A 22,910-nucleotide genomic window follows, 5' to 3' on the forward strand; every position below is an offset into this window, starting at 1 on the left:
CATTTGAATAGGAATGATGTATAGAGTTTTGGCAAAGGAGAAATATCCTAAACATTTTTTTTTATATATGTGAAATAAACAGTGAAATAAGATGCATTTTTTTTTTTTACAAGCTCTGCTTGGTCAGGCTGAAGATGGAGCCTTTCTACAAATGTATATCTTTTCTGTATAAGTTTTTTATGACTTTCTTATTAAAGATGCCTGAAATGTAGTGTTTAATTGACTTTGAAAATGTATTGATCTAGTCACTCCTAGTATATGACATATAATTATATTTAAAGTGTGTGTTTTACATGCATGCTTTCTGTCCTGTACCAGCTATTTAATGTACATAATGTTCTTAAAAATTATCAGTCCCAGACTAATATGGTATTGAGCGTATATGCAGGTCTTCTAAAATTATCATTCAATCCAAGTTTGAGCCTCTAAATAAAAGACCAGCATGACATTCATTATTTAAAGCCTAGCCCACTTATTCATTTTGAGTTAGATCCAAATATTTGACCTTTGCCATTCGACATCTCAAAAAAAAAAAATCTCACTGGAAAATTTAAATCCCAGCGAGGAAGCACAAGTCAACTTTAGATGGCCAAATTGAGATTTTATTGGGCATGTTGCAAATTTGATGCTGTGTTAAGTATGGCAGATCATTCTCATAGACACGTCATATTTACCCTAGTAGGTAGGTGATTTATGATGTCATTAATTGCCAATATACCTTGACTGCCATTTTCTAGTCTGTATATTTTGGAGTAAATATTATCCAAGTTACTTGTAAAGTGCAATCATTGAGGAGTCCAATATTTAAAATTGAACATTATTGTTATATATACAATGTTTTTAGTATTTAGTAGCTACATGTGTTGTCCATTGCCTTCTGAGTATCACTGGTTCAATATTTGATTATTTATTCAAAGCCTCTGTCCACAGAGGCTTTGAATATACATATAGAAGTAACAAGATATTGAACCAATATGCTCAGAAGGCAATGGACACCATATGTAGATACTAAGAACATTCTCAAATACTATTGTATGTAACAGTAAACAGCACTCTTATAAACTAATTAACTGACTGCTCTTTCCAAGTACCTTAGAAAATATTTACTCCAAAATATACCGTTCAATTTTAAATACAGTACTCATATAAACTACATAACTGACTGCACTTTCCAAGTATCTTAGATAGTATTTACTCCAAAATATACAAACTAGAAAATGGAGGTCAAGGTATATTAGCAATTAATGACATAAATCACCTACTTACTTGGGTAAAAAATAATGTGTCTAGAAGGATGATTTGCCATTTTTCACACATCAAATTTGCAACAACTTTCCAGTGAGAAAGTTGTTCTCACAGAGGTCAAATATTTGAATCTAACTTGAAATTAATATATGGGCTAAGATTTTATATGATAGCATTTATATCACCTCCAAATCCTTCGCTACAAGCTGAAAGCAGTTAACATCTACTGTCTATACCATGATTTATAACTAATTGAATGACATACAAATAGAGTACAAGTAGTAGTGACTCGCACTAAGTTGATTGGAGAGAGCCATTTTCATTAATAGCCATTCTACACTCTTCCCAATCAGAGATAATTGTCTTCATGAATTATTAAATATAAGGATCACATTTCTTAAACTAGAACTGACATCCTTGGACCATCCAATAGTAAGTCTTTAATCCAATTGAGAGCTTCAAGGAGTTGTTGGGATAGCATCAGTCTACAAAACATACTGATTACATTTCCGTTTTCAGTTCCCTTATGACTGGCAATTTTGCTTACAATTCCCCTTGCATAGATTGGAGATGATGATAAGCAATCAAAGGCTAATTTTAATACTTATTTCAAGGCAGCATGAGGAGAATTACGACACAACTAAACTTTCATAACCAAAATCTCATACGTATATCGAGAGGAGTTGAGAATTTATAATGGTAGACTACATTACAAGGTAATGTAGAATATACAATATCTTTAGTATGCTCTGCATTTAATTTTGAAATGGTTATAGTATGGCCATTCTCTCTTAGCCCTCTATGAGTTTTCAATAACCTCTCAATGACAATATTCCTTTTCATTTCAATTAACTTTTACATATGCAGTGGGATGCAGGTTTTTTTTTCTGTTTGGCTTTTTAGCCTAAATTTCTTCATTCATTCATTCAGCTGATTCTGAAACCTTGATCCCTGAAGGAGTGGATGGTCATTTTGGTGATGTTCATGAGTACCTGCTAAAAAGTGGTCTGTAACATAATTGGTACATACCTGTACAAATATTTACAACTCGGTTTACTTCTGGTGCAAGGCTTACTTAATCTCATAGATTTAATTATCCTAAAGTAATCTCAAAGTGATTTAGATAAAAAGTAACTAGCCACGAATTATTTAATACTCCTATACTTGCATCACATATTATTGCAATATAATACATAGAAGTGTTTTGCAATACTCACATGTAGTATATGGCATAAACTTGAGTTTATTCTTTCTATAGTTTCACTCTGCTAATGTAGCTATCATGTTCCACAGAAGTATTGGATCCATTTTCCAGTTCAGCTGTTTACTTCGTCCTTCCATATTACTTTTTCTTTTTTTTCTTTTTGTAACAGGTGGGTAAAGAAATCTGATCAGTCTCCTGGTCAAATAACGTCAAAGCTGAATTTTGGTGAAAATAAAACAAAATTATGCATTGTAAATTATGCATTTTAAAGAGTACTGAAATTTTTACACAATGAGTAACATGGCTTAACAGAAATTCTATATTTCAATCAATGTTTTAAAGTCATTATTTAAAATTAATTAATTCATATTAAATATGGAATAAACAAAAACGCAGCAATCACCTGTCTCTCTACACCGACATAGTATAGTGTATTACGTACTATAATACATGGGAGAACATAGCATTAAGACATCCGTTGCCTCTAGGTTCACTCATGCATATAAAAAACATAAGTTTAAAAAATATATTTGGCTGGATGTAAACCTTACTTACTTAATTTATTCTTAGAAGAAACTATCATTTAGTAGAGGTAGATGCCCCATCAAGTATGTGAAAGCCAAGAGTGGCTGAGTCACTGCTAAAAAAAATAATTACATTCAGTGAAAACAGGACCATATTGCACTTACTATCTGCCATGTTGTGATGACATGAAAAAAATAACCATAAGAAAAATCTGAAAGACTTCAAATAAATAAGAAAAACATCTATGAATACTACTGTGATGACCAGTGTCCACTAACAATGATGATACACTTACTGAGGTTAAGTTATTTCCTATTATAATATTAGGAAGGTCTACTTAATAAGTAAAATCCAATCCAGCATTAACCAACTAGCCAGAGTCACAACCAAGTTACAAAGAGCAAATTGATTAGACACCAAGATTTAAGAATCCTAAAATATTAACCCAGGCATCTCTCATTAAGGGTTCCCTCAAATTTTGAAACAAAAATTAACATAGACCTACCACCTGCTAATTTCTCATTTACTACTGATATTTTTGTAATTATATTAACTATAAAAGTAGCTCACCGAGATAATGGAAATATTGATCTGATGGTTTTCACTTTTGGATCGAGTGTCAAACTGTTTTTCAAATTGGGTGCTTTTAGTGGTTTATATTAATAGTATGGCTTCCGAGCCCAGAAATAGATTTTTCCTACGTCAAAATCCCTTTTATCAGCTTTATGGGTACTGTACTGTTTGCAGATGTGGGTTATCATAACTAACACGGTTACTAAGAGTTTCAATACAGTTGTTTCGTTAAAAACCTGCTTATTTTCAATGTAATTCTATAAATAAAGATCAAATATATCTTTATTCATCCATCACGCAATGCAGAAAGTGTTAAGAAAGTATGCCACTTACTTGAAGCAGCAGGTAGTGTTATAGCTGTGGCTAAAGAAACGAATAATAAGCAGATAACAAAACAATTTGGAGGCAAAAGCAAAGCCTGAAACTGACAAAATCACACATGTACTTCATTTAATTTAAAGTAGTACTAGTTGCAATTTTGAAACCCAGATTTGATAATTTACAAAAGAAACATCCCTCAGAATTAAGTTTCATTTTGCAAACTAAAAACAGTGATGATGTCTGTAAAACACAATCAGCAGATGATTTTAAGAATGTAAACAAAACCAGAATGCAAATGGCACATGATGGCTCTGTTCATATTTTGTAATACGATAATATGACAATAACGCACGCAACATTATTAGATACAGTAAAACAAGTTTTATTAAAATTACCATTGGTATTCTCATTACAACTAATATTCAACTTGGAAATCGATATGATGTAACGCCTAACATGGGCAATAGTTCTCTCTCTCTCTCTGTTATTCTTATGATGATGATGCTCCATCCTCCACTAAAAAAAATTCTTTTTTAGAATTCTGGATGAAAGATTGCCAACCTGTACTGACATGAACAACCAAATCAAGAAACAGCCAATTGTGCTGTCATTTATTGTAACTATCACATAGACAAGTTGTTCAAACCTGCCGATTCTCAATAGTGGTTTCCATAAGTAAATATGATATACATTTTTATTAATCCTTCATAAATTAAAGCTGCAGGTTATAACTGAGGCTGACTAAAACAAATAAAGGGCAGGTTGTAAAAGGTTTTGTTATACGTAGACAAGTGATGTCTGGAACTGGAAAAATCACATTTATTGCTTTTACAATAAAGTAATGTGCACATTTTACACCCAACTTTCTTAATTTACAAGAAAATGTATCTTTTTAAACCCAAATTTGTTGATTTACAAGAAAAAGTATCTTCGAATTATATTTCTTCTAGCAACTTGTGGCAATGAAGCTGTTGGTAGTACCAAGACCAACTATTGTCTTGGTAGTTTTCAATCAGCCAAGATTTTGAGAACGTAAACAATATCAAATGCAATTGGCATATGATGGGAATATTTATATTCTGTAATACAGTAACAATATGATATTTAAATCATCATTACTATAAACATAGTTGCCTTTACCTTTGCAAGTGAGTAATTTTCTCCAGAAAATATTTCAGATTTAGAGCTTTTCAGTTTTTAGAATTACAGATAAGAGATCACAAAGCTGTATGGATATTTTGCTGTGTTTACATTAATATAAATATTCTAAAATCAATGTCATAAGCATTTTGGGGGTTGTAAGAGGCTAATGTACAATGACTTTAGCTGTCTTGGGATGATGGTTTGGGGTGTATTTTTGTTTGGAATGATGTTATATCAGTTTCTTTTATATCAGTGTGAGCTTGGACGCTTTTATCTGTTATCTCGGAGAGCTACTACTTCCTCAAAATTTTAATAATTGGATCTAGAAACACTGTTTAGCTATACCTCTTAATTACCAGAAGCCTTTCCTCACTTAAATGCAAAACCTAAAGGAACATACTAAAAGATACACTAAAGAAAATGAAATACCTGTATTCAGCACATCAAAGGCTTCAAAAAGCAGCTAATATTGTTATTTTAAAAATCAAATTAGTTTGTAAGAGTAGGAAGAACATGCACTATTTAAAAAAAAACTAAAACTAGTAGTAGAGATAAACTTCTTAAATATCTAGTACCACACTACTATGACACTAAGACCACCGATGTCCCTGAAGAAAAGAATGGCTTATTGCAACATGTAATTGCCATAACTTTTATGTCAATTCAACTGCAATGACAAACAAAACCCTTTTAATTTATGTACCAATTCCTTTGACAGCTAATGCTTACTTAAGGTATGGTCACAGGTTCACAGGAGCAAGACCAATATTCCTGATGTACAATCATTTATTAGCAATATTACTTAAGCAAGTATGGCAGACCCCTTTAAGAGATTCTCCCTCTTTCAGTTGTTTATGCTCCTTACTTCAGTTACAACCAAAAAGAAAGGTGAAGTTGAAAACTTATTAATACTGATATCACAAGGAATAGTTTTCAGAAACCAGATAGCTAATTAAGATTGAATCAACATATAGATAGATTGGACTGACTGGCTGATACCTTAATGGAGATGTTTTGGTGTCATACAGTCTTGAGTTAAGCCTGAGGTTCCCAGACAATGTTTCACATCTCATTGAATGATTATTGATCTATCCTTGCTTAGAAATCAGTATACTTGAAACTTTCAAAATACCTGTACAATTCACTCATTTTTACAACTGACTCATTTTTAGCAAAATACAAGGAACAGGTCAGCAAACTCACCAGAACTTGACTATGAATTGCTTACATTGCCAAAAATGATTAGTATTACTGGACCCCCAAGGAAAAAGTAATAGAAGTATACTGTATGCAAACTGGGACAGGGAAGTCGTATCTGACACTTCTGTTACACAGCTCTCTCAAAAATAAATCTGACATTTGTAGTGAACTCAATAAGATTGGGAAATTTGACATCTGAAGGTAAACTCAATATGGTGAACTGATATCTAAACAAAATGTATTAATCACTGTATCAACATCAATGTAAGAATTATTTTGATCATACGCAAAGGGGAAAACAAATCTTAGACTTCATGAACCCTGACATTTGTAATCTTTATTCTATAAGGAATATCCTTTCTATGAGGAGAGAATTTTGAAAATGAGATGATGAGGCAACCAGGCAATGCCACAAACTGTCTACAGATTCTAACTGCTTCAAGTTAAGATTACAGCATTAATGTACACTTTAACTAGACCACTGAGTGAATTATTTTAGATCTAATTCATTCATTACAATTCCTTAAAAATGTAATAACTGGATAAACTGAAAATGGAAGATGATAAATCCTAAGAAACAACATGAAGTCTCAAATATACTGATATACAACTGACCACCAAAGTAGTCAGATGTTGTCAGCAGGTAATTGTTTACTAATTGTCAACTGGCCATTTACATCCAATATTACTTGCTTTTCTATTTGAGGGCAAAATATACTTAAACTTGGAAATAGTATAGGGTTACTCAACATCAAAAGTTGTGTTCATGGTAAATCTGGTGATTCTCAACTGACCTGAGTGCTGTAACCTAAGAATGAGCTGTACATGAAATAGGAAAAAAAAAAAAAATTCCCTGTTGAAAAGTAAAAAGGCTTGGGAAGATGGCCAAATATGATACTTTCTGGGAATAACAAAAAAATAAAGATATCTGAAGGGTCCTTTCATCAAGACATGAACAAAAGACCTGAAGCATTAGTCATTAATTACCATACAAGTTTTGTCTATTGGATCTTATTCTCAGTGCCATCACTATTGAATAGGGTACCGGTAATGATAATGTCAGTAATCTTATACATATATGGGAACATTAATGGTTAAGAAAAAAGGGCAGCACTATCTATACACTAACCAAAACTTAGATTACTGAAACACAAAGCACATGGAAGTCATTCTAAAAGCTGCAAAATATCACAGATTAATGTTGCAAAATAGCTCTACCTGATAAAAATTTGTATTTCATAACAGATAGCTCAACATAAAAATTTTAATTTGTAACCAGCTTTTTCTACCATTTTCCCACCATCATTAGTGTAAAAATGTCTACTTTCCATAAAGCTGTGAACTAATCTAAATAAACACATTTCACTCATAACAAATACAAAAAGCCCCCAACAAACAAGGTTGGAACAGCTGCACCTTTAGCAGCACAAAATTCTGGGGAAGACTATGTAGTACCTTTCACCCTTTTCTTGGCTACAAAAAGCTAAAACCAGCAATGCAAACTAAATGTTCTACAGCCAACTTAAATGATACTGAATCATTATATTAACAATAGTAGGTGACACTTTTGGATGAAAGGAAATCTTATGAACCACATTAATTATCCCCACGTTTACAAAACTTCAATATCCCTTGGTGCTAAGTAATGCTCGTTAAGGTTTTTTCCAATAAGTATGGGCTACTTCCTGGACATTTAAAAATCAGGAGAAAAAAAGTTTCTAAAAAATTTAGGAGGGGATTCTGAGCAAGTAATAACCCATAAATAAATAAGACTCCTAGAACTCCCCAGAAAATTTGTGGAAATTGGTGAAAGGTCCTCCAAGAAAATGAGCTGGTCAATAGTTTCTATGAAATCAATGATTTCACAGCTATGTAATGTAGTCTTAAGAGACAGCAAAGGCCTTCAACAAAGTTTGGCACAACGGATTAAAAATTAAAATGAATGGAGGTGGCCTTGCCTGACCTTCAATTAAGGCTACACGTACTGTGCTTTTTCAACACTTAGTCCTGCAGTTCCACAGTCTACCATGTAACTTGAGTGGTTCTCACAGCCTCAAATGGCTGCTCCTCTGAGCTCCTGTTGGGTTTAAGTCTTCCTGGCTTTTCCCCCCTACAGTATGTTCCTGATTGCTCCCACTCTTCAATAAGAGTTTCAGCTGGTTTCATTGGTGCTGTACTATACTTTACTGTTATTGTGGAATCCCCTATTCTGTATCCATAGAATTGCCTATTCTGTATTTTCCCTAACTTCAGACTGGCAAAGAAGAAAAACTGACAAATAATTTAAATAGCTTAAGAATATTAACAGAGACATAAAAACTGAATAACATAACAGCATTCCAACAATCCAAGCAAACACCAGTTCTATATAAAATATACACACAAACTTTCAGACTACTGCAAAACAATCAGCAGACACCTGGGAAAGAACTGGCATGAAAAATGCACCTATGCTCTTATCTTTCAAGACAGTTATTCCAGGCTCTAACAGTTTTTATAAATATGTACATGTTTGAGTAAAGTAGGATATACTTTGAAAATCAAAGAAATTGTTATGCAAGAGTACCTACAATGTAAATAAATTAAACTTAAAATAAATCTACAATACAAATTTTTGTGTAATCACATTTTCACAGCAAATAAATAATACCTATAGATTTGGTTGTCATTACACATAATCTAATGAAAAGAATAACAATTTTAGCCTACAGTAGTACTGAAATAAACAATCTTTGTCTCTCTTGATATGAAACTTCCCCAAGACTTCCATACCCTATGACCATGATCTAAATTTGATGCAAGTTCTCATTACAAGCTTTTACTTAGCCATTACTTGAAAGCCAAGATAACCATTCTGATGCATACTAAAAACTGTTCCAATGTGGGTAGGCATTTTCATCTTTATTTTTTTATCATTTTTATACCCCACAGGACTAGTCAAGCATAAACGTCCATTTTGCAATGCTATTTTATAGCATGATGAAATAGGATGCTTTCAAGAATAAAGTTAAACAAGCAGTATACATATATCAACAATGTTCAGGAAGCATAAACCTGCATGAGATCATGCATCTTCCTAAGCTAAATTTTAAGTACTACTTAAAAATAAGGGCTATGTAGGCTAACTGGGTATTACAAAACTTCACAAACTGTATTAGATACATTGTGTCTTGACAATATAGTATAAAGGTATCTACAACACTTACAAAGTAGCAGTTACAAGCAAAGTTATTTTTCTAAAATAGTATTTACACTGAGCCATTTTGACTCCGCTATTCAAAAGTTATATGGGTAACTTTCCTGTACAAGAGGGACCAAGAATAATAGTCACCAGTTCCAAGACCTAAGCCATGTCAAAGAGTCTACTACGCAATTCCACCAACAAAAATAATGGGTTTTTTAAATACAGACTAAAATATGTAAGAAAATACAGAAAGCAGATACACAGCTTGTACTAACAATGATGAAATCAAATTTTAAATACTGTAAAAGTATGTAAAAGATATTTAAAACTAAAAGCTTAATTGCAAAAAAATAATTAATTATACAATATAACAAAATTCAATAATGAAATACAAAACTATTTGTATTACCGTCTAACATGGCGATAGGGCCTGATATTTTTTGCAGTCTGAGCTCGACCTCTCCCTGGCCTAAGAGCCAAGTGGAAAGGTCTCCTTGGAAGTGATGAGGAAGAACTTGAAGCAGACTCATTATCATTTTCCGCACGTCCATTTTCAGGAGGTCTCTGACTTATCAAGTTCTGATCATTAACTTCAGCATTATTGTTTGAAGCTGAAAGTTGCAAACTTGAAATGTTATGAACTATACGATGGACACCAGGTGCCCAACGACTCCGTGAACCAGTGGGAGGAATTGGATTATGTGATACCACTGATGTCGGAGACTGTGACTGGGATTGATTCATACCGGAAAAAACTCCAAATGTTGGAAGGCCTGTATGAGATCGACTTAAGGTTGAAGGTAAACTAGAGCTGCTTGAGGGCAAAAGAGGCGATGGTAATGGCAGAGATGGTGATGGAGGAAGTCGCGGTGAAGATCCAGACATTGCAGAAATAGGCACCGACAGGCGAGAGGATAGCACATGAGGAGGTAATGGTCCTGGGGGAATAGTCAAGTTTGGTGAAGGTTGCGAGTGACTGGTGCTGGGAGGGGGTCCCAGTGGATTCAGTGGAAAATTTCTCATACCAGATGATCTGAGAGACAGAATAGAGCTAAACCTATCATTGCTATTTCTGCTGACAACAACTGTTACACTTGGTGGTGGTCCTGAACTTCTGCTAACAGATTCAGCTATTCGCGAAGTATGAGGTAACAGATGACGATGTTCTGATAGTTCTGCTTGGGTTAAAGGCCGTGCATCGCCTACAATACATGAAATCACACCATTGCTTTTATTACCACTGCTACTGGAATTGCAAATACTCGTACTAATACCCTTGCTAGTAGATGATTTTGGGTTGTTGTTATGGCTATCTTCCAGTTGCTGCAATATTACATCTATATTTGAACTCTGACTGTCTCCATCTCTTCCAGCTAGTCTCCGTGTCCTTGCAATGGAATTTCCAAAACCATGATCAATGATATTGCTGCCCCCACTACTGGAAGACTGCAGATTTGAATGGTGACCTTTATCAGCTTTTGTATTATTTTTTTCCTCCAATTCTGGTACAACCTGATCATCACAAGGCATATCACTACACATTGGAGTAATCATAGCTGTTAACTTTGCCAAAACCTGAGAACAATTAAGCCGCTCTAGCGGATCTAAAACCAACAAACCACGAATTAGGTCTTTTGTGCCTTCAGTGACACGTTTATCTCCTTTAGGGAGGACATACTGAGCAGCTTTAATTTTCCTGAATAATTCTTGAGGCAAAGCATCATAAAAGGGAAAGTGACCATAGAGCATAGTGAAAAGAACAACACCCAAGGCCCACATATCAGAAGGTTTACCTAAATAAGGTTTACCACTTAAGACATCTGGAGATATATAAGCGGGGGATCCCCTCTGGTCTCTTAAACGGTCTTGTTCTGAAGGAAGGTGCTGACCAAGGCAAAAGTTAGTTATAGTAACTTCTCGTGTTGCTCTGTGTAAGACAAGATTACCAAGCTTTAAATCTCGATGTACAATATTTTGCTCATGCAAACTATGGACAACTGACACGATATTGTAAAATATAGTTAAGGCATCACGCTCACTAAGTTTTTCCTTAGTAATAACATAATGTTGAAGATTAATTAGGTCTGCAGTATGTGGACAGTAATCCTGAGGGGTTACACAGTCGAGTACTAGACAAACACGACGTACAAGTCTACCTGTGGCCACCGTCCGTCCCTCACTTGGTTCGTGTACACCAACAGCATAGTCTTGGAAGAGACCATGATGCTGAATGACACCTTGCTGTCCAGATAATAATGACAGTAAAGAGTGTTCGGTGTGAAGCAGCATCTTCCCTTGTCGATCATCTTGATTCTCCTCACTGGTATCTCTAACAGTTAAAATCTTGAGAGTGTAGAATTCATCTGTATTTTCTCGTCGAGCTAAACACTGGACAATAGACCTAACAGGGGAAGACCCTAAACGTGGGCCTAATAAATAAGGCCCAGCCCGACGAAGTTGTCCTTTGGGAATAGTTTCACCAGCAGATGGAACTTTTCCGGACTGTAAGATCAACTCCTCTTTAAGCTTTCTTTCCTCTTCTCTACTCAATTCACCACATTCAGCCAAAGGTTCTCCAGTCTGTGAAATGCACAGAGGTCCTGAAGTTAATAAAGTTGTACTGGGGTCCTCTAACATTAAATTATCTGGTGCAATTTCTTCTGAATGGGTAGGGTCTCTTTCAGCAGACTCATATTCATCTTCCTCTTCTTCTACTTGAGGAACTTCTGGTTGGTCATCACCATAACTGGGACTCCCAAAAAGACCATGTAGGTTTGCATTATCTGCATCAAGTAATGAAGATGAAGTAAGTGTTAATAAATCTGATGACTGTCCAGAGGCAGAAATATCAACAACTACATCTGCTGGAATTTGCTCTGGTCTGCTATCATTCAATGGCCGGATAACACTTGTACTTGAGACTAAGTCATAATGTGGAACATCCCCAACACTGCTAAACGTGACAGGTACCACGCCTACAGAATCATTAGAGGACTCTGGTGATGAGTCAGATGAAACTATTAATAAAGGTAGAGAGTCTGCTGATTGTGTCAAATTCTGATTAGATGAAGATGCTAAGCTGACATCAGACGAAGATATAGTTAGAAATGAGGGTGAAGATGAGGATGAAAATGATGATACAACAGGCATGGTAACTAAAACACTGGTTGTATTAGACTCACAAACATCCGGTTCCCTTGATGATGCCGTTGGAACTGAAGTGACAGTCACATCATTGGAAAAAGACAATGTCTGAAAGGCTGTAGCTGCACAAGTTGTTAAGGCGGAGCACGAGGGCAAAACAGGCGTAGAAGTTATAGGTGATGTAGCTGCTCCTAATTCACCTGTTATTTCTTGTCCCTGTGAAACAGGTACTATGGGCAAACTTGTATCACTTACTGTAGCTGCAGAGGATGAATCTGTTTTTTCTAACTGACCAGGTTGGGAAACTGAAGCTGCTATGGATGTCACACCGTTTCCTGTCTCAGCTTCATGTGCTCCACCAGATGCAACTGGAAATACAGTTGAACTTGAAGAGGCAGAGGTAGTAATAAAACTAGTAGTTACAACAGCTAAAGATGAGGAGGCAGTTTTTGCTGTGGTTGTTTGAGGCGAAGTACAATGAGTAGCCCATAATGAAGAACTGCAAGTAGTAGCTGCTGTGCTGACAGGGCAAGAATTGTGAGAAGTTTCTCCCCCACTATCTCCACCCATTCGTGCTTCAAGGGATGCAGAACTGGGATGCTGAAGTGTTGGACGTTGCCTCGGGGGCTCAGACTCAGGTGAATCTTCAATGGAACGCTTCATCTTAGCAGCTCATCAGTAACTTGCAATTATAGTCACTTCCTATCCTAAAAGAAAAAAACTTTTACTGTCAAGTTCTTACAAATAAATCAATCATCATCTAGTGACACATGCAAAAACCAATAACATAAACCTATACATATTAAGAAAATCATGTTTACAAACCATTAAAACCTAGTCTATAAATATAACATAATACAATACTCCCTCTCTACTTTGCCTGTAAGTGCACTCTTTTCAGTGTGAAAGAGTCTAAACATATGGAATTGCCAAAGTTTGAGTAAAGCTGAATACTCATATGCAACTGTATAGCAAACTTCAAATGCTTTTGAATACATAGAATCAAAAATATTTTAATAACATTAGAACAGCCAAATAAGCTTGCCTAGTGGAGTAATGTTTGTATATTGAGTGTCTTAATGCCAATGTGTGCTGATTGGCCTATTAATGTTAGAAAGAGAGAGAGAGAGAGAGAGAGAGAGATTGAGAGAGAGAGACAGAGATGAGAGAGAGAGAGAGAGACAGAGAGAGAGAGAGAGACGAGAGGAGAGAAGAGATGAAAAGAGAGAGAGAGAGAGAGAGAGAGAGAGAGAGAGAGAGACTTATTTTATTATAGTTATAAATATAGTACCTATGTAAACAATATCAACTTACAATCAAGAACAACACATATACGTACTATACACAATAGCACTATGGTTTGTTTATAAGTATTACTTGTGTGTGGTAATAAAGTATATACACAACTGCAAATAAGTAGTTTAGATACAACAATGAAGGCCTCAAATGAGACACTGGCTTACTAAAAATGCAATAGTGATGGATTAAAGGGCCTTTATTAGACAATCATATATGTATGTACTGTATTCCATTTGATATTTATTAGTTGGATAAGAGAGAGATTACTACTATACACTTTTCATTCAGTAACAGTGCAGAATAGTTGATCACACATCATTCAGCTATGAACATTATCACCTTGGAGGAAGAAGGCACAGACAGGTTAGGGTACAACACCCTAGTCAGTGTTTTTTCTTACTGACCAGCTGACCAAATATCATTTTTAAAAGAAACAGAACATAAACTGTTATACAGTATAAGCCATGCCTTGCATTTCATTTTAAAAACTGATTTCCTTATAGCAGTGTCATGGCAGTGCATTGCCACTTGGGGTAATGAAGCTAGCCTACATCATCAAGCTAAAATGGCATTAGTGCTTTTTATTCCATTTTCTTTTTCAAACTACACTTGGCCACTGGGTTACAATGTATTTTATCTACACCTAGCCTAGCCCTAAAAATGACAAAGCATTGGCCCAAACTAGGTACTTTGCCTTGTCTACATAGGATTTCTATATTATTTTACTTTAAATCATAATTTGCAATTGGAGTTTTTATGCTGTCATCTTAAGCCTCCTTAAAATGCTTAGTATGAAACTCAAGCTTTAATACATTGCAAATTTACTGTTACCAAGATATTTGCCAAAGAATGTTGTTACCTACTTGGATTTTTTCTAAGTTGTTGTTTATGTTAACACTGTCATGGGAGTGGAGACCCCAGTTGGATTTTGCTTGTCCCAGTGCATTGTGAATAAGGATAATTATAGCATATCCAGATGTTATTTCATTATTTTTACTACGAAATATGGGCACACAAACAGTGCTGAAAGCTGACGGGTTCTTTTCTTTCAAGTTTTGCCTATTTAGGCAGGATTTTGAAATCTAAGCTTTGCTACAAAAAACCAGCATCAGTTAATAGTCACTGGTCAGTTACTGGAGACTTGTATCTCTTTCCCTTTGTTTATTCATTATTTATTTCTTTATTTATTTTTTGACATTTCTGATATTCATTTCAGGAACAAATGAATAGTTTAAAGATACTGGCACCCCTTATATCCTAAAATTATGGAGAGCAACAGGGGGATACATACAGGATTTTTCAGGTGGGGGAAAATCCATGAGTGAAATAAGCATACATGAAGGTATTCTAATGTTGCCATGACAGCCCACTTCTGCAAGTTCTGATTCTAATTAAATTAGTAAGGTTTATTGAATATTTGACAGTTTGGTAAATTTTTACTGCAAACTATAATTGTATTCTGGAGTTGAAAAAATGATCATCACATGATTTAGTGTGTGGTTTAAATGTTTCGACATTCATTTCAGTAGCAAATCAGTAGGCAAAGCCTCTATGCATATATCCTATAATTATTGAGACCTCAATGGGAAATCAAGGTTTTTGGATGGGGGAAAATACAAAAAGAAAGAAATACTAGGGTGTACTCTAAGATATCCATGATACTTCTCTACAAGTTCTGACTGTGATTAAGGAGAATTTTAATAAAGTTTGGATAAAGTCACATTATGCATTAGTTTAGTTAGGACCCGGTAACCTAGGTTATTCTAGCAGTTGTCCATGTGAGGACCTGGTGCCCTCGGCTAGGTAGATTAGGTGTGCAAAGGTTCAGTCGTAACCCTGTATTTTAAGTTACAGCGCCATAAGTTTTTTTGAGCTGGGAATCCACCTAAAAAAATTTAGGTCTCAGTGAAGCACCCTGGCTAGGTAAAGACCTGACCCCCTAAGGTTAGGTTAGATGGAAGGGATGGACAAAGCCTGCCCCAACTAGGTAAGACCTGGCTCACTAGGTTATGTTAAAAGCATCCTTGTATTTCACTTGTTTTGTGCCTGGTTCTCCCTTGTCGCTGACCCAAAAATGTACTGCCTTTTGTTAATGTTCACATTTATTGTCTTTTGTTTATATTTTTACATTTATCCCGAAGGGGCTGGTATTAGGGTAAACATGGTAACCATTCTGCATGTAAAATGGTAGTTACTAGACCAAAGGCTTCAGTTTTACCAAACTGACCACAATTTGTGAGTTGTAAAAGATATACCTAACAACACCTACACTAACTTCTACTCCTATGAGCCAGAGACATAACGCAAAGGTAAACCTAGACTAACATAACTAATATTCCTGGTTTAACTTTTGTGTCTAAAATAGGCTAGCTATTACCTAAGCATGGGACTACCCACCTGACAGTGGGCTACTCTAGGCTAGGTTAGGTATAGGTATCCTGACTAGGTATCAAAATAGTATTTTAACACGTTCTGTAACCAAGGAGGGACATTAGTCAAGAGCCAGCATCCGTAGAAGTAACACCTCAAGACCTCTCATTTCCCCTTAAATAGGGTAAAAAACCGCATGGTACAGGGGTGGACCATGTACGATCAACGTGTACAACCCCAAAAAAAGTACATTATAACGCGTCCTGACATCGGAGATGGGCATCAGTCGCGACTTGTTGTTGGTGAGAAACGGAGCTAAAGACCTCTACTCTCCTTTCGAAGTGTAAGTATTTTCTCCAAAGTTAGAAATTAAGGCCAAATTTTAAGATTTAAACAGAGGGTAGTGAAATGGTGGTACAAGGCAGTCCAAATCTCACCAAAATGCGTTCAACATTTTTACTTACAACTCGAAATATTTAGAAGATTGACGCCATCTCGATGTTTACGGAGTCGCTTGTGTCAATAAACTTCCCATTTCCTGTGATAAATCCGCACACCACTTGCACCCACAGACGCTGGGGCACTTTCATCACAACAATCGGAACATGGTCCCTAACCGGCTTGTTTGTTAGTAAACAATTGTTTTGGTAGAAGACGACGACGAAGCGTGCACTTGGATAATTTATTAAATAAATAGTAAAACATCAATATTTTACATATTTATGATTAATTTGAAAATATTCGTTATTGAAAAAGTAACTCGATTCTGACTCAAATTTAAGTAATTATTTTTTGGAATTAGAATGTTCGTTTAAGTCCTGTATTATGACGTCACGACATCTTGGCTTTCGTACCTATTGTAAATAATTGCTTTACTCAACTTTCTTGCAGAACAGTTACCAGTTATTCATGCAGATTATCAGCTATTCATGTAATTGTTATAATCATAATGCGCATATATATCTTTATTATTTACTTTTTGGATATATGAAGATGTTTTACTGCCGGATTATCGCCGTAGTGTGACGCAATCGTTTTCGGTCCCTGGGTCTCTGTTTTCGCACCATAAGAAATTATAGGGCCGAATTTGCAATGACCAGAAAGTCGTTAAAAGAGGAAAGTTAGCATTGAGGGGCATATGTTTTGATTGAGAAAAATACAAATTTATTCAATAGCTAGCTTGTAAAAAATACTTGATTACAAAAAACTTGATACCTACTATGGGTTTCAGCGACAGTGCAAGCACGTTTTTGGGCAATACCTATTTCTGTAACGAACACTTGTATCAGAACGAGATTTTGCTATAGTGTATTACACCCAGTGCCGTAACTTATAAGGGTATCATGAATCACTAATCGTAAAGAATAATGACACGTGTCCTTATACCAAGAGACAAAAACTCCATTATGCAGAAATGGATACGAACAAGCGTAAAAAGCTCCACCTACCCTCTCCCCCCCTCCACCGCCACCCCTTTCCTTCTTCGTTCCTTCGCCTTCCTTTCTCTCTCTCTCTCTCTCTCTCTCTCTCTCTCTCTCTCTCTCTCTCTCTCTGTTGCCATTCAGTATGTGTTGACCCTCCAAACTGGGTACGTATAAGACTACACACAAAACGTTGAAATTGGTGAAATTAGGCTATGTATTGGAAGTATATATACATAAATATTAAAGCAATTTTATCATTATTGCATTACTATGACAACTAGAATTCATGGAAACAGTTTATAATAATGAATCAGCGTATGTGTGAAGCCTCCACTAATGTGGCAATGATGATTTTGCCATTCTTTGCATGCAAACATTAAAGGTTACATTTATTTCTGGCATACGGTTATTAAAGAAATTCAAAATACTAATATAGACTGAAATCAATGAAAAGTCCTAGCATAAACAAAAAAGCAAAAAAAAAATATATAATCCACTTATCCGTAGTCGTTCCTCTATGGTTTTCGGCAGACAGATGTACGAAAAAATTAGAAACATTGGATTGTATCTACTTTAGAAATATCTGTAATTTTTGGGGGTAATTTGGTTGCAAAAAAGGGATAATATACATGAATTAAATTAAAATTCTTAAATAACAAAGTAAAGTTGAACTAAATAACGAGTAAAGTAAACAATTTAGGGAATAAAACTTAGCAGTTTCGTCGTCTGCTGCTCGTAACTGTGTTTGTGGCGCGCGCGCTTAAGAACCAGGAACAGCAACTTGTTTAAAGTGCAATGTGGAGTGAATTGAGACCAAAATGTGTATAATAATAATCAAATAAGCACTGTGGAGTTTCAGTTGTGATGGCAGTAAAGATAAAAACCACCGATTACAAGGTAAAAATGAATTCAGTTCAAATCATGACCCCGGGAATAAAAAGTTTCATACTTTCAGTAATATAGGCAACAAAATGTTGTTTTATTGTGCTGATTACAACTGCAATCTTGAGTAAGATCAATAAAAGTTACATATAGTATACGCTAACATTGTTCAAATGAGTGCTGGGAAGGCTGGGAAAGATGGTTGTCGTCACTGATCAGAACCTGTACATCCACACAGTAGCGGCCATATTGGATTTCAAAACTGCCTTGAAAACATATTTTACGAAGAGCGTCACATGCTTATTTTAGTTCGTATGGGGCTTTCATATAACACATTATGTTGACGAAACTTCAGTCTTTTGAATGGTATGCTTGGAGTTGTAATTGTATTCTTGTTTCACCATTTAAATATCGAGTGAATAAGACCTGTCCACCGTGATAAGGGTTGGTAGTCGCTGGTGTTTCCCCAAGTTTTTTCTTCCTAGTCACAAATTAACGCCATAATTTCCAATTTTCGGGATGGTGGTCGTGCTACGGTAGAGGGCGGCCATTCGGTATTTTAACCTAGTCTAACCCAACCTTTGGTCAACGTACCCCGCTAGGCTACAGCCTAACCCAGGGGTGGCCAATCTTGTGCATCGCATGCACCATTTTTTTAGTTTGAGTTCAGATGTACCACGTAAACTTGAACTCACTCTCAGCTCTTTAAAGAAAGCCTACCCTAAGGTAAGTCTGCCGTGGTAAACTTACCCTTAGATATTCACAAATGAAGTCACCTCCTCCCCGGGGTAAGTTTGCACTTAAAAGCTTCAAGTACCGGAGATTTCACTGATTTTAATTGAGATTAAAAATATAAATAATAGACAGCAAGCTGTGATGACGTCCTGTAATGTCTTTCTTTGCTTACAAGGACTCGTTCGCTCTGTACAGTACTGTTTCCGGGATGTAATTTATCGGTTACGTTCTCTAAGCAATGATAAAGTATGAAGACCGTTCCATAAGGTCTCTCTCTCTCTCTCTCTCTCTCTCTCTCTCTCTCTCTCTCTCTCTCTCTCTCTCTCTCTCTCTCTCTCTCTCTCTCTCTCTCTCTCTCTCTCTCTCTCATGTATTTCGAAAAAAGGACAAACCCCCCTTTTTTACATGGTTCAAAAACAAATGCTACAGAAAGTATGTTTACTAACTAAACAGTTTATTCAGGAATGGTATATAGACAGATTAGTTATTTATACCTAGAAGTAAACACAGGAAAAGCGATAAGTCAACGATGTTGGCAAATAAATTACTTTTTTGTTTATACCACTGGGAGAGAAAGCGTTGTAGTAGGAAAAAAAATTGGAAATTGCATCAGATAGTTTGGTGGAAAGATAATACTTTATATATTTCAGTAAATGTGAAATCGAGATAAATTTCTGATTATCGCTGTTTTAAGAATAGGTTTCGAAATCACCGGTGAACAGATTTATATTATTATCTTATAAAGAAACTCGCAAAACATCAGTTAATCAGTAGCCTATTATTTCCTGCAATTTCGGAAAGTGATTAAAGTCTGCATTAAATAATTTCCGTCTCATTTTCTTTAAAAAGAGGTTCAGAAACTTGCAATTGATTATTTTCCCTTTATAGTTGCCTTAAAAAGAGGTTCAGGAATCAGCAATGAATCAATTAAATCATCAATGTATAAAAAGGACAACAGAAATCGTCACCATGGCCTATATTCCTCTTCTAGTCTTGATTTTTAGGATCCTGGCCCAGCCTCTCAAGCCCGTGCTATAATGGGATCTCCACCACTTCCACGTTAATTACTAATCTTTACCCTGCTGTAGCCTTCACACCAACCATCAAGAGACTTCAGAAATTAAATCCCTATTAATTTATAAATACACATTCCATTACATCTATTTCCAAACGGTATACATGATTTTGCTCTACTGGACTTGTTTGTGTCTCTACGATAAGTTGTCGGCTTGGTGGATGATGCATAAACTATCTCGGTCAAACGAGATAGTTACACACCGACAGTAGCTGTCGGTAGCTGTGAATAGAAAGTTTAGGTCAACGGCCAAATGCTGAGAGCTATGGGGTCGTTCATCACTGAAAGGGATATATTGAGAGTAGTAACAATTGTTAGGAGAGGGTGCAAAGTAAAATGGAAGGAAGAGAATACGAAAGAAGGTACAGTAAAAGGAATGCAAGGGGAAACTAGTGGCCGAAGGAAATCTGCAAAGAACCTAAAGTAACGTCTACAGTGCACCGTGTGGGTAGCTGTGAGACTTCTACTTAGCTTGTAAATATTTGTGAATAAGCGTATAAGTAGTAACATTTCACCTCGTTGCCTGAATTACCACACACACACACATAGGCACACAAAACCACACACACACCCTAACCCCCTTGAAACATCGCTATCATATGTGTCCTTTAAATTGGTCTTGGCTCCTATTTGCTGCTGAGGAAAATCCTATGATCTGAGATATTTTCCTTAACTAGATTTCCTCTCATAGGTGGTGGGAGAATTATCACCCCAAAAAATACTCGCGATTCATCGATGGATAAATTTCTGGCATTGCCTTAAACAGAGGTTCAGAAATCAATGATGAATTAATTCATGACATCATCTCTTCAAAAGAGGCTCCGGAGAAAATCACCTGTCATCAAATATCTGAGAGATTCGATGAGAAGCAATGTTTGGCTGTTACTGCTTGAAAGGAAGAGGTTTACAAGGAAATATAAATAACCCAGTTTTCAGCGCTTTAGAAAGAGGTTGGGAAAAAGTAGGTGATGAGTATGTAAATGGAATTCTTATTGCAAAAAGTTCCAAACAGGAGAATTTTTTTTATTCTAAAACTGCTAAAGAAATTAGCAGAAAATTACCAATGTCTAGAGGAGACAAACAGAACCAGCTGTCCAGATTCGTGGGAAGATTTACCGGGAAGAAAAGTTGAGAAACTGTACGTTGATGTTCACCACGTTTATTGTTGTAAATATATGCGATTTTAAGAGCATTTTCCAGGAAGTCAAATACTCGTCCATTTTCATTAAAAAAAATGGTGTCTCAATACTAAACATCATCATTAAATGGAAATTCGCCTGTCTGCAGTACGATCCTCAGGTGTGTGGTTATACAATCACAATAGCCTAGAGTACCATCGAGAGAAACATTTGTCGGCAGGTGTCGGAAAGGTTAAAGAGCAAGAGTAAATGTCACGTTTCCGTATTGTGGTGAGCAAGAATTGGGGAACCAGGAGAACAAACAGGATAAAGAGCATATTCGCGAATATAAATGGCAGGAGAATGATCAAAACGCTTTAATTAAGAGAAGAACAGTTTTGAAAATAGTCGCTACAACGACGGCGCCACTGGTTCTCATAAGAAAGTCGTATGTTAATTCGAATGATGCATGGTTATGTTAAAGGGGAGACATCGTATTATCGACTATATACAGGTGTTTCCCGGCCTCCCTTCATTTCTCGGCGAGGTGGTAAATGGCACATTCTTTTTCAGTGAGTGAAGGAGCGACTAGTACCAAGCTACCGTAGTCTCTGTTGTGACCTGGCCACCTTACGATTAAGTGAGAAATCGTCGTCGATACTTGGGATAGGTAAAGAATATAGCTACCTTATTCTCGCGCTTTCAACCTTCACCTGACTTCATTCATTGTTGTGCTTCAGTAAAATTGTGAAATGACTAAATTGCTTCTTAAATTTACACAGCAGTGAGAATTTTCTGCAATGGTTTAAAATTGTACCTATCCATATGTCATTGGTTTTTGTAATTCCATAATCCGATGGCGAATTTTTACAGGACCGTACGCTTCATCCAGCTTTTTAGTGTTATATAAAGATATTCTCTCTCTCTCTCTCTCTCTCTCTCTCTCTCTCTCTCTCTCTCTCTCATCTTCAACCATTTTTACCTTGACTAAACTGTTAGAAACACGCGCCGTTGTTTTCAAGATTACTATAATATATATATATGATATATATATGATAATATCTATATATATATATATATATATATGAAATTTGACTTGATCACTAAGTATATAAAACGTGACGCTATATATAAATAAAGTGCCACGAAGGAAAAAATGAAAAAGCGAGATAACCAAGTACTTTCGGTCCTGTTCGGACCCTTTACTGTAAAGGGTCCGAACAGGACCGAAAGTACTTGGCTATCTCGCTTTTTCATTTTTTCCTTCGTGGCAAAAAATTTTCCATATATATATATATATATATATATATATATATATATATATATATATATATATATATATGTCTGTCTGTCTACTGCAAGGTATCTTGCAACTGATAAAATAATAATAATAAAAAAAATGTACTAATCAACCCAAATAAGGTTTGAATCGGTAATAAAACTGAAAGTATAACGAGAAACTTGAAGC

General features: G+C 35.7%; 1 protein-coding gene across 1 annotated transcript; it reads right to left on the reverse strand.

Moving 5' to 3' along the window:
• Positions 1-3,004: 3,004 nt before the first annotated feature.
• LOC135197105 (uncharacterized) lies at positions 3,005-19,468 on the reverse strand. Its single transcript, XM_064224070.1, has 2 exons — positions 19,265-19,468; positions 3,005-13,246 (listed from the first exon to the last, which is right to left on the reverse strand). Exon 2 carries the CDS (start codon positions 13,200-13,202, stop codon positions 9,801-9,803), a length of 3,402 nt encoding a protein of 1,133 aa, XP_064080140.1. The 5' UTR covers positions 13,203-13,246; positions 19,265-19,468; the 3' UTR covers positions 3,005-9,800.
• Positions 19,469-22,910: the final 3,442 nt, after the last annotated feature.

This window comes from Macrobrachium nipponense, chromosome 18 (assembly GCF_015104395.2).
Source record: "Macrobrachium nipponense isolate FS-2020 chromosome 18, ASM1510439v2, whole genome shotgun sequence".
Taxonomy (NCBI): Eukaryota; Metazoa; Arthropoda; class Malacostraca; order Decapoda; family Palaemonidae; genus Macrobrachium; species Macrobrachium nipponense.

Coding starts and splice junctions, on each gene's coding strand:
- LOC135197105 (XM_064224070.1), bottom strand. CDS start 13,202: ATGAAGCGTTCCATTGAAGATTCACCTGAGTCTGAGCCCCCGAGGCAA.